We start from the raw sequence: 13282 nt of genomic DNA on the forward strand, positions 1-13282 counted from the left end.
GGGGAACAATTGAGCATCTACGTAAAAAGTGTTCACACTTGCCGTCGTAGTTGGGAAAACACCTTCGTTCATGTCACCACCTGGCGTCATTTGTGATTGTGAAGTATATACTTAATTACAGTGATCTTCTCTCCCAAATCAAAGAAACGACGCACAAATCAAAAGGAACCCGAGACGAAAGAGTTCGAGAGAGAGAGGATGGAGACCAAGAGTCATCACGAAGGAGAAGACAATACTATCGTTGCTCTAGTCTGCGATTTGGGTGACATCGGCGATGGTGGGTCAGGGTTTGGCCTAAGTGTTGTATTTCTGGTTGCTATTTAAATCGGGTTTTTTGTTTAGTTGGCTACGGTGCGAAACGACATAGAATGCAGCGGTAGAGTAGTGGTAGGGGTTCTAGTGCGGACCTTTTGTTTGAAGGTTGTTCTTGGTTGGTTGGCAAGTGGTGGCTCGAATAAAGAACCGGTGGTTTGAACCGTTTAGAGGAGATATGTCTAGGGTTGTTCTTTGAAAGGGTCTGAATAAAGGTATGTGTCTGTGTTTGAGGTTAGTGTTTGTGAGAAGCCAAATAAATGTTTTGTTTAGATCTCGTAAATGAGAGGAAAAAATAAACGAGTAAAAAATATAAAGGAAAAATAATTTAATTTTAAGTTATTTGGATTGAAAGAAAAATTGGAGAATAAAAAGAAAAGTGACTTCCAAGGAAAATGTTCAGTGTGAAAGCCTTCCCTTTGGCGCTAAACAAAAAAACACAATAACAATAAAGGATATCTTGTTGATTTCGTTTCACCTCATTGGCAGTAAACCCAACCCTACCTCAATGGTTTTTGGTTTTTGAGAGGATTATATTTAGTTGTTTGATATTGGAGATAATGGAAGGAAATGTGAAAGGGAAGAAAAAGATATATTGTGAATTGTGACATAAATATCCTCATATTTGAGATGGGAGTGGTGGTGTAACTGGTGTTACTAATGAACCCCACAACTAGGGAATCAAAGCCCAAAAATAATAGTAGTAGCACCCAAGCAGGTGAAGTAATCAGAGCAATAAATGTGCAAAGTCTCAAGAAACTGCCTAGCATGATCCACTAAATTCACAATGTCACAGGCAGAAGCATGAGAATCACTTTAATAAATAAATATTAAAAAATGATTTCAACCAATTTAAAAAAAAAAAAATCGAGAATAAATTCCCCCGTGCCTTATAAAACTAGTAAGACATGTAAAAGTGCCTTCATACCCACATGAAGCCACAGTTACAGAAGTAAAATTTACAAAGGAAAAGTTTTTATGTCCATTGGACAAAAACAATGCAAACAAGAAATACATGCCCTGCTGTTCCAGAGAACAAAAAAAAAATTACTGGAGGATTTTGAGGCTGTGAAGACAGCTTCAATTTAACATATCTTTGAATTAATAAACTGATGTTAAATCAGGTATCTGCCATTTACATGGACATAGTTTACTTTTCTTTTGTAAAGAAAAATCTACTCAAAGCAACCTACATAATCTATTAGCCATGAAATGATTGTTGGAGAAAGCCAGAAATCAGGTGGTTTGGCAATTCGGTATATGATTCTACGAATTCTTCCTCATACCTGTATCCACAATCATGCTGATCAAAGCATATTAGGCCTTGAAAAGGACAGAGGAGGGCCCGTGTCAAAGGAACAGAACAGTCAACATTAACTCTCCAACTCAAAATGGGTTAACAGGAGAGGGCTGGCGTCGAAGCTAAAATGGAACATTATGAAGAGTCAGGCTTTTGGCCACTTAGCAGCATTATATGAAGCACCTAAATTGCATATCCACTCATAATTGCAATCCAAGAAACCAAATTTGGGGCTGACATTTTACCAAAACAATGTCGAGATAGCTGGATTCTTCCGCAAAATTGTTCGATTTCAACCTTGCTTGATCACATTTCCATGAACCTGCGCACCCATCACCACATCCTCCAAGTTCCCTATAGCAGGAGGAACACGAGAAACAGTAGACCCATCAACAAAAACCCCTCTGATAACACCATTTGAAACAACTTCACCGCCTCAGCAAGTGAACCAGTATTACTGAACCCAGAAACAACGCCATTCCATGAAACCAAATTAGGTTAAGATGGAGACAAACAGACACGGTTTGTAGAGAACTAGATAAGCTCTTAAAAGAGGCCTTACGTAAGTGTCCAACATCCAAAGAGGTCTTACATGAAAGTTCTATGAAACCCAAATACTTGCAATATATTACATCGAGTATTAATTAACAAACATCCATGCAACTTATGGATTCTTCAAGAACCTAATGCACAAGTGGCATATAAAACCTACATCTAATATTGAAAACATGGTGATATCAAACTCTCCGCGCAGACCACTGGCTCATGGTAGATCTCTGGGAGCATCCTAGCTTGGTTGTTTCCAATACAAAAAATCGTAAAAATATCATCATTGAAGCCATATTCCTTATAAACAACTAAATTAGTAAAGGAAGGCAGCGATTGCAGCATTATTCCTTCATCATCCTCAGAAATATTACGTGAGTGGTTACGCGGAACATAACCAAGACCCCCATTGTGAACAGGAATAGGAATATTGAACAATCTTGTCCATGACTCATTATTTCCATGCTCCTTCATGACCCAAACATCCCAAAAAAATTGCTTTTCATAAAGGACACACAAGCAATCTCTCAACACTCCCAATGTGGGGTCGTATACATCAGGCAGGCAAAGTTTAGACCATGACTCCTTCACCAAATCAAGAGAATTAATAAACAGGTTAGACCAATTATTGGCAGACCACGAACCTGCCAACCAGTTAATTGTTCCACTAACAAATTTCCCAAATTCCTGAAAGTAGGAATGACCAGTAAAATCCTCAATACTTCTCCAAGAATTGGTACCCAAAGTTTGAACCACGACACGAGCATGGTAGCTCGAAGCAAAAATAACTATTACCACCTTGTAAGTCTCAGTGAGAATATCGTAACCAAACCCTAACGATTCTACCTTGATATGTTCCAATGGTGGCAATTCTATAGATATCCTAATAGAAGGGTTCCATACCAGACAGGCACCATTTGGGGCGCAGAAACAGAGCATACCATCGCACGAGCCAACGAGATCGTTACGGATATCGCGGTTGAGAGGGTACTCTAGCCGCGTCGAGCTGAGAATCATTGTGTTGTTGAAAGTGGTGGAGCTGTGTGAATAAGAGTTGACATGGTTCCTGGATTTTACAATGAGATTGTAGCGGTTGAACTCGCGAAGGTGCCTTCTGGCGAATTTGGGATCGGAAATCAGGAGATTCCAGGACTTGCAGACGCACCGGAATCGCAAGAGAGACTTCACCGGAAGCCTGCAGAGGATAACTTCCATGAGCTCGAATGGAAGTGTGGGAAGTGTCAGCGGCGGACGAAGGTCACCGCCGGGAGAGTTGGAAGAGGAAGGGAGCGAAGGTGATGTTAGGGTTCCGGTGGAGGTGGTGAACCGCTGAGTCTTCCGTGATGGAGTTGGGAAAACACCGTCGTTCGTGTCACCACCTGGTGCCATTTGTGATTGTGGATGCACCTAGAGCTGGCTGCGGCTCCGGCAGATCAGAGTCACCCTGCGACGGCTGTTGGTGCAGTTGGGTCGATGATGGTGGTGGTTCGAGGTTTGGGCTGTGTTGTACGCTTTGTGTTTTGCTGGCTACGGTGTAAAACGACGCCGGCGATGGAATCACTGACGGCGGCGGAGTAGTGGTGGCTGGGATTAGGAACTGGTGGTTTGAACGAGTTGTGTCTAGTCCAGGGTTGAACGAGATAGTTTGTGTTTGGGGTAGTGTTTGTGAGAAACCTGATAAATGCTTAGTTTGGGATGTAGATATAAAAATGAGAGAAAAAATATTAGAGGAAAAAATATAAAAGAATGAAATATAAAAAAATAAGGTGATATTTAAGTTCATAGAAACAAAAAAAAAAGTGAAGATAGTAAAAATAAGTGTGATAACATTTTATTTTATAGTTTGTCTTTCAAATTAACTTAATGTTTTTGTTGCCTTTATGGCTATGTGGCAAGTGAGACAGATGCTGGTGGCAACAGTGATCGGTGGGCTAGATCGAGGATGATGATGGTGAAGGTGAGTCAGATGATGATAGTGATGGGAAAAGTGCTAGGGTCGAACGCGTCTCACTTTCGTTGTGTACATCATTGTTCATTGATGGGATTGCTTATTCGGGTGGGTATCACCAGGGTTCAAGGTCTTTTCAAGCATTTGGGAAAGCTGAGGAATGTTTTTATTCGACGGGTGAGGAAACAGGGTCAGAAGTTCTAGTTTGGGTTCATAAGATTCGCCTATAGTAGGAAGGAAGTCTTCGAGGCTATCTGATATGTGGATGGGTATCAAGTTGGAGGTGAAGTTATATTTGCTGTTTTTGCTAGGCCTCTGATCTGTGAAGGTGAGTATTCGGAAGGCCTGGGCCAAAGATTCGACGACGAAGATAGATGGGTTTGGTTCATCATTTTCGTTGCCATGCGATTATGTTATAACAAAGTCTTGGAGTGACGCTTTGAGGGGAAGAAGGTTAATACTAGTGTGTCACTTTTTTCGCCATGGGAGGTGAAGATGGTTCATGATTTGTGTAGGTGTTGCGACAAAGGCCCTTGGGCACTTAATGTAGTTTTGTTTCTTGAAATTGATTCTCTTGATATGTCAGGCTGGTCTTAGCGTGATGACAATTTACAGCGAGAGGACATCCCCTAGTTTCTTTTCCTTAGGTTTGTGGTTAGTTTGTTGGATTTGGGATGCTTCATTGCCTACCTTCTAGCATTAGGATGCTTCGTTCACCGATTTAAAACAACAATAATATTTTTATGTAATGTATATTAAAATTATTATATATTGTTTGGTTTATTTATTCAATGTGTTATTTTTAGTAAAACTTTTAAAATAAACAAATGAAACCAAATACATTAAAAAGTGATAATTAATATTATTATCTTAACGTTCAAAAAAAATATTACCTTAAATTTTTAAAACAACAAACAAATAAGAAAAAAATTGCTTTAATAAAAATAATTTTTAAAAACGATTTCAGAAAAATTGTTTTTAATATATTGTCATGAAGTTTTTTTTTTGAGGGACCAAACCTTCCCTTGTTTGGTTGTCTCCACTATGGAGAAGCGTGTTGCAACTTGCAATCATCCCCGACATTTAGGAATGTTCACATATTGAATTGGAACGGTTTTGAAGGGAATCAAAGCCCTAAACATAATAGTAGCAGCCAAGCAAGTGAAAACAGAAATGTCACAAGCAGAGAAGCATGAGAATCACTTTTCTAAAATTTCAAACATAAGACATGTACATAGTGCCTTCATACCCACATGAAGCCACAGTTAAAGAAGTAAAATTTACAATGGAGAAGTTTTTATTCCCATTGGACAAAAACAATGTAAACAAGAAGAAATACAAGCCCTGCTGCTCCAGAGAACAAAAAAAAAAACTACTGAACGATTTTGAGGCTGTGAAGACTCAGCTTCAAATTAACATATCTTTGAATTAATCAACTGATGTTAAATCAGGTATCTACCACTTACATGGACATAGTTAACCTACATAATCTATTAGCCACGAAATGCTTGTTGGAGAGAGCCAGAAATCAGGTGGTTTGGCAATTCAGTATATGATTCTAGGAATTCTTCCTCATACCTGTATCCACAATCATGCTGATCAAAGTATACCAGGCCTTGAAAAGGACAGAGGAGGGCTTGTGTCAAAGTAACAGACCTGTGAACATTAACATTTCAACAGGTTCTGAAATACCAAAGTTTATTTCAAATCTCATCAATTAAAAAGCTTCAAATCATAATACTCTATAGTCTATACTAGATACTGCTGCTCCATATCAATCCTAAAGAAAACAATAGAGTTAGGCAAGTAATAAATATTGAAGTTCCTCAAATTTTCTGTGAGCATATCCAGACCTGCAAGTTGTCTCCCCTTCATATATTCTACATAAGGTTGCTATAAACCTTCACTACAAGAACAAAGGGGAGTGAAGAAAAAGGTTTCCCAAATAAAAACCGACGAGGTCACAAAGATCAATTTATTCGCCAGTCACCAAAAGTACACATATCTTTGATCTAAAGATGACTAACTCCATGGGCATCAAATTATTGATAATGCACATCTATTGATTAATGAATAATCTGTTTTCATGTCTACTGGAAAGACCCTTGGCAGAGAATTGAATCCTCTTGAAGAAAAGTCACCAGAAAACAACGAGCAGTTCACCAAAAATTACCACAAGAGCAAACACCATCTTTGAAATGGTGAAAACGATTTGTGTCTCTTACAAAAATTTCTCTTCCTTCCAATCTGCTTATAACTTTTATAACTTCATGGCAATCATCACATATTCTTAGGTTCTTAATCACTTGAAGAGGTTGTCCTGGACTTGTGTTGAGCAGTCCTAATACTACTGCCAACTTCTCACTGTGCCCACACAATATCTGCTCTTTATCTTGCTCCTCCACATCTTGTAGAGCAAAGTCAGTCTTAGGGAAGTAACCAGACTTCTTCATCTCGATGCCCAATTTATCCAACTTCTGCATAATCTCTTCCATTTGTGGATGTGATTTGTCACCAGCAAGAAGCATGTGTACTCTGTGTCCGATCTCAATCCAACTACAGCCAGGGTTTTTCTTCAAACCCTTACTTTTCATCACATCACGTATTCTATTTACTTCATCCCACATACCCTTTGACGCATATATATTGGACATAAGAATGTAGTTACCAGGGTTGTCTGGTTCTAACAGGAAAAGCTTATCTGCAGCAATCTTACCTAAATTCAAATTATGGTGAACTCTGCAAGAACTTAGCAAGGCTCCCCATATACAAGCATCAGGTTCAAATGGCATTTCCTTGATGATAGAATAAGCTTCTTCGAGTTTTCCTACACGACTGAGAAGCGTCACCATGCAAGCATAATGTTCCATTTTAGCTTCGACGCCATGCTCTTTGGAGATGCTATTAAAATAGTACCATCCCTCTTCTGTTAAGCCATTTTGAGTGCATGCAGACAACAAACATGTGAAGGTAACTGGGTCAGGCTTCTGGCCCCTTTGCAGCATCATATGAAACATCTCAATTGTATCCTTAGCCTTTCCATGCATTGCATATCCTTTCATAATTGCATTCCAAGAAACCAAATTTGGGGCTGACATTTTATCAAAACAACGTCGAGATAACTGGATTCTTCCGCACTTGGCATACATATCTATTAATGCACTGCCTACATATACATCATCAGAAATTCCCTTCCTGAGAGAAAAGCAATGTATTTCCTTCCCATGCATTAATGCTGAAATATTTCCACAAGCAGGAATTAAGCTAGGGATTGTTACAGCATTAGGCTCCACCCCATCAGCCTGCATATTTCTAAAAAGCTCCAAAGCTTCCAGATCTTTCCCATTCTGGGAGCAGCAGGCTATTATTGACGTCCATGTCACAACATTCAACTCCATTTCTTGGGCCTTAAACTTGTTAAACACCTCCAGTGCAGTGTCAACCAGACCATTACGTGACAAACCAGTAAGAAAAGCATTCAAAGAACCTACTTCTTTTTGATCCACTTCATCAAACACCCGAGACATCTCAAATTCACGCCCGCATTTTCCATACATGTCAAGAAGTGCACTCACCACAAAACTTTCCGATCCCAACCCTTGCTTGATCACATAACCATGAACCTGCGCACCCATCACCACATCCTCCAAGATCCCTATAGAAGGAAGAACACAAGAAACAGTAGACCTATCAGGCAAAAACCCTTCTGATAACATCATTTGAAACAACTTCACCGCCTCAGCATGCGAACCAGTACCACTGAACCCAGCAACCATGCCATTCCACGACACCAAATTAGGTTCCACGCCCTCATTCCTCATCTCAGAAAAGAGCTCCTTCGCCTTGTCAACAAGTCCACGACGCGAGTAACCGGAAATCATAGCACTCCAAGCAACCACATCCCTGTCAGGCATACTCTCAAACAGCTTCTGGGCAAACCCAAGCTGGTCACATTTCAAGTACATATGCACAAACGAAGACATCACAACCGAATCCGAAACAAACCCAGAAGCATAAGCAAACCCATGAACCTGCATCCCAGGTTTCAACGCTTGCAACGCGGCACAAGCCTTGATGGCACTTGGGAGAAGAAACCCATCAGGGACAATGCCGCGAGAACCCATTTCAGAGAACGCGCCGAGGACATGGCGGAAGTGGTGGGATTTGACAAAAGCTTGGATGATGGAGGAGAAGGAGAAGAGGGAGGGTTGAGGGAGGGAAGAGAGTACGAGGTTGAGCTGGGAGGAGCTGAGGTTGTCGGCGTAGAGAGAGAGGAGGCGTGTGGTGAGGTGGATGTCGGTGAAGAGGTTGAATTTGAGGAAGTGGGCATGGGCTTGTCGAGCGTGGAAGAGAGTGGCGGTGGTTGAGTTGAGGCATTGGGAGATGCTGTTGTATATGGCGGGGAACATAGAGAAAGGTTTTGTGTTTCAGTGGTTACTCACTCTCACTGTTGTTGTTGCTGCAATGTGGTACGATGGAATGATGATGATGATGTTATCTGAGTTTGGGTGTTTCGATTTGGAACATAGTCGCAGGTTGTTCTGTTCTTGTTTCAGGAGCATGAGAGGTATGGTTCTACTTCTGGTTCATTTGTTCTTTATGATGACATCAGCTTAGACACAAATGGAAGAGGAAATAGATCCTTGCAGTTGACAAAGCATGTTGTCTAGTCTAGTTTATTTTAATACATCGGAAAGATAAATTGCACCATTTTCTTGACCTCTCCCGCTCAACCTACATGTCTCATAGCTCTTACCACTTGAGTTATTATTCGGGGACACATGTTGTGCAGTTTGGATCCGAGTTTTATGTTTAACCATTTTTGCTATTATAAAGGCTAAAAAGCATTTTTGGCCCCTGATGTTTTAAGTTTGTGCACATTCTGCCCCTATCTATTTTTGTCGATGTTTCCACCCCTCATGTTTTCAAACAGTGCACCGTCTACCCCTCCGTGAGGGGTAGACGGTGCACTGTTTGAAAACATGAGGGGTAGACGATGCACTGTTTGAAAACATGAGGGGTAGAAACATCGATAAAAATAGAGTAGGGGCAGAATTTGCACAAACTTGAAACATCAGGGGCCAAAAATGCTTTTTCTTAGGCCTGTTTGGTACGTCATATTAGACATAATAGTTTAAGCTTATGCATACATCATCACCTTATCCATTTTTACTGACATTGTATTGTATATGTTTATCAATCAATTCACTCTTATACATTAAATGATGGACTATGTAATTACCATATAGATAATGGATAAGGCATGATAAGAGTCTGATGTATAAGCTACTTGAAATTATTTAATTCACTGCCACAACCACCACACCACCACCCTCCACCACTAACAACTCCAAGACCTCCATCACCACCACCATTCGCCATCGTCACCGCCCTAAAACACCATCATCGTTGCTACCGCAGCCACAACAACCAACTCCACCATAAACATGGCCACCACCATCACCACTACTCTACTGCCACCACCCATTATCACTGTCGTCGCAACCACCGCCCTTCGTCACCGTCGCCACCACCACCCTACAATACTGTCACCGCCACCACTACTGCCACAACCAACTCCACCCCCCCCCCCCCCCCTCAGAATCGTCTCAACTACCACCATCATCACCACTATGATCACCACTTTACCACCACAACTACTAGCCTCCACCGTTGCTACCACCATTGCCATCTCTACCACCACCACCGTTACCACCCATCAAACATATGATTATACCGACTTAAGTGATATGATAAGTTACACAGTGTATCACAAAACGTTGTATTATTAAATATTTATCAGGTTTTATCCTATCATGTCTTATCCTATCTGGCCTTATCATATTAGGCCTAATACAATCAAGCTTCGTACTATTCAACGTAGCAAATGAGCCCTTAGACCTTATAATTTTTTTTAGGATCAATCCAAGAAACTAAGGCTATCAGTTTATATTGGATTTTTTTGTCTAAATTGCTCTCGCAATTTTATCTGAGTAACCCGTTTCTCAAGAGCGTGATCAAACTTTTAATTTAGGAATTCGAATAACCCCTTTTAAATTTAAGCTTTAGGACGTGATTGATACTCATTGAGTGTTCATGTTTGGATTTGCATTTCAAAAATATTTAAAATATATTCTATATGACAGTTGATGGGAGTTGGATTCCGATGAATAATCGCATGGAGTGTGCTATAGTGTTGAGAAATTCTCAAGATACTTGGGTTTCAAACGTTTTTGTTAGTTTTGAGCTTGACAACCTCTTCCTAGCCGAGATTCTGGCTATTGAATGTGGCTTGAATCATACTTGGGGGCTCGGGATGAGAACTGTCTGCTTTGCTATGATTGTGTGAATGTAGTTGAGGTGTGTACCATTGATTTTTTTTTGGGCAGAGTGACATTAGCATACGCATTGGATCACGACCAATGTAGAAAGGTCGACCCAACATGGCAAGGCATAAAGAGTGGTCCAGGTACATCCTTACGCTAAGTTAGCTAGGGAGCAGTTGCTGAGGAGACCGAGTCTTAAGGGAGTATTGAGTTCGACTCCTCTATTTTGTTACTTATCTGTTGCTTGTAACCACTCTGGTTCAGTGTATCTAGATGTTACGAGGGATGACTCACCTATTATATAAATATGGTCATCCATACTCATTGTATGTTAACTTTCACTCGAATAATACTTTAAGGTTTCTTGACTCATATGATTAGATCCTAGGGTTTTATTCAAGAACAAGGTGCTTAAGAGCAATGTGGATGTGTCAACATTCTAGGACCGGATTCGTCCTTTGCTTGCTCGACCTTGGAATGTTTCTTTGGTGCATATTATACATGAGAATAACAACGTAACCGATTGTTTGGCACAACATAACAAAAAAAAAATACAAAGAACTTTCTTTTTAATTTATTTTAAGCCTTTTGTTATATTTTTTTTTTTTGGGTGTGGACATTTAACCCTTAGGCTCAGTTGAGGTCATTCATAAGAGGGATAGGAAAGAGAGATTGTAATAAGTTGTCACGTTTGGTTCAAATGAAAGGGGAAATAACCTTTAACGTGTGTTTGTTTCACAGGAAAAGCAAATTACTTTGACACGGTTTATGTACTTGTTTGTTCAGAAAAACTGTCTGCCAAAATCAGGTTACGACCAACAAAGTCAATTCCCTTTCTCAAATGATTGCTTGAGGAATGACTTTTTTCATCAATGTGTGTTCCTAAAGCTCATATTGCGCAATTAGGAATTTTGGAAGAAATGGATGAGAAAATAGTAATAAAGATGGTTAAGGGCTAAAAAAAGTAAAGTAAATGGAATAAGTAAAGCTGGAAGTCAAAGACTTAGATGTATATAAAGAAAGTTGAAAGTAAATAAAGGTAAATGAATAGTAGCAAAGATGTGTATCTATACTTCTCAATGCAGATTGAATCATAACCACAGCTCAATACTCTAAAGCTATTCCTTGGAGGATTTTGAATTAGCAAATTGAAAAAACAAAGGCAAACATCCAACTATATGTGACTGATTTAAAAAGGACAAACAAGTTTAGAAGAAAAACCAGCAGACTATAAAAAAATCAGACCCACAAATCAGCCTTGGACTGACCCTAATAGTAACACATTCAGGTGCTTGTTATTGCCAATAGCAGCAGTTATTAAGTACACTCCAATGCAGGCAAATTAGTTACTATAAAATCCAATAGCAAGCAAAGTGGTGAATTGGGTGCTAAACCAGAAGGTTGTATGCTCATGATAGCAATAACTTTTTCTCTCTCAGACACACTCTTACTAACATAATAGCTGCAAGATGTAATCAAACAACACCATTGATCAAGTCATGTGTGGAGCAGAGTACCACATGGTACTAAATTACTAATTAAGCTCAAGTGTTCAAACTCCATAAGCAATGTAATGAAGTGCTGAAAATACTCAAGTATAGAGAATGGGACAAAGTATTCAGAAAATGTTGATCAAATTATCATGACACCCAATGAGCTCAGGTCTCCAACAAAATGCATCAATAGGAAGGCGGATCCATACATGTTCATACCGGTTAGAATGCTCAGCAAGTAAAAGTAATAACTACTTCTATAGACCCTTAGACATATATATCTTGTTCAACAAACAATATAATATTTGGAAAGAAAAAGCAACAATTAGATATTGAGAACAACAATTAAAGGACGAACTTAACAAGTCAAGACTTATGTTTTTTCTTTAGCAAATCATGGTCATCCATACATATTTTCACCTCTTTCTTCAATCTAATTGCCATAACAGATACCCTTTTTCTCCAATTTAAGCACATCGTGCAGGGTCCAAAACCCACCTAGATGAAAGTATTATTAACAAAACTATAAAAACTTCTCAGCCATTTATCTCAAATCAACCAAAACTCTTAACAAAATTATAACCACAATCCTCTCGGCCACTATTTTCTCTCAAACATATTCATGATGCAATAATGGAAGAGAAAATAGCCATCAAAACATGACTCAAAGAAAGAGGAAAACAAGAGCAAAAATGGAAAATTTGTGTCGATAGATGAAAGATGGCAGCAAAATGAAGGAGAAAAAGAGGCTATCGAGGGATGAAATCAAAAGAGAGAGCTCTTACCAGTTGCAACTGGAAGAAAAATCGTTGCTTTGTAGATGAGGCCTTGAGACAACCAGAGGAAGAGAAGGGTTTTGAGAGGAACTGCAACAAGAGGAAGTGGACTGCTCTCTGCTCTCTAGTGAGGCATGCTAGGCCTTTTGAAAGTTTAATATCATGGCAGACATTTTCAGTAGGAACAAGAGTACCACAATGATTACATAAGACAAGGGTTCGCAATGCTAGCCTTGAGCCGCTGATGAAATGCAATATGCCCACTGTTGACAAGGCCATGTTGTCGGCCTTTGTAGAGAAATGACATTCTGAGACGTCGTCCTTTCATATGTCGTTCGGTGAGATGACTGTTACATTGGACGATGTCTCCTCATTGCTGCATATCCCTATCACATGGGATTTCTTTACACTTGCCAGTATCACTCGGGGGGAGGTTGTTGTTGTGTTGGTTGACGAGCTTCATGTGTGTGAGGATGAGGCTGCTGATGAAGTCGAAAGTGCAATGGAGTGTATGTGCATTACTCATGTCCTAATGGTGTTGCAGTGGCAAAGGCAGGTGTGAAGAGGAGAGCGACTGCTAG

At 39.8% G+C, this 13282-nt stretch overlaps 2 protein-coding genes across 2 annotated transcripts; both read right to left on the minus strand.

The window, feature by feature from the left end:
* Positions 1-1363: 1363 nt before the first annotated feature.
* Positions 1364-3829, minus strand: LOC130738664 (F-box/kelch-repeat protein At3g23880-like). The gene has a single exon (XM_057590759.1). It carries the CDS (start codon positions 3545-3547, stop codon positions 2327-2329), a length of 1221 nt encoding a protein of 406 aa, XP_057446742.1. The 5' UTR covers positions 3548-3829; the 3' UTR covers positions 1364-2326.
* Positions 3830-5297: 1468 nt separating this feature from the next.
* Positions 5298-8736, minus strand: LOC130738665 (pentatricopeptide repeat-containing protein At1g20230). The gene has a single exon (XM_057590760.1). The coding sequence runs from the start codon at positions 8513-8515 to the stop codon at positions 6266-6268; it is 2250 nt and encodes a 749-aa protein (XP_057446743.1). The 5' UTR covers positions 8516-8736; the 3' UTR covers positions 5298-6265.
* Positions 8737-13282: the final 4546 nt, after the last annotated feature.

Source organism: Lotus japonicus, chromosome 2 (genome assembly GCF_012489685.1).
Source record: "Lotus japonicus ecotype B-129 chromosome 2, LjGifu_v1.2".
Taxonomy (NCBI): domain Eukaryota; kingdom Viridiplantae; phylum Streptophyta; class Magnoliopsida; order Fabales; family Fabaceae; genus Lotus; species Lotus japonicus.

What these genes read in the sequence shown, in the direction of transcription:
- LOC130738664 (XM_057590759.1), bottom strand. Translation starts at nt 3,547, where the DNA reads ATGGCACCAGGTGGTGACACGAACGACGGTGTTTTCCCAACTCCATCA.
- LOC130738665 (XM_057590760.1), bottom strand. Translation starts at nt 8,515, where the DNA reads ATGTTCCCCGCCATATACAACAGCATCTCCCAATGCCTCAACTCAACC.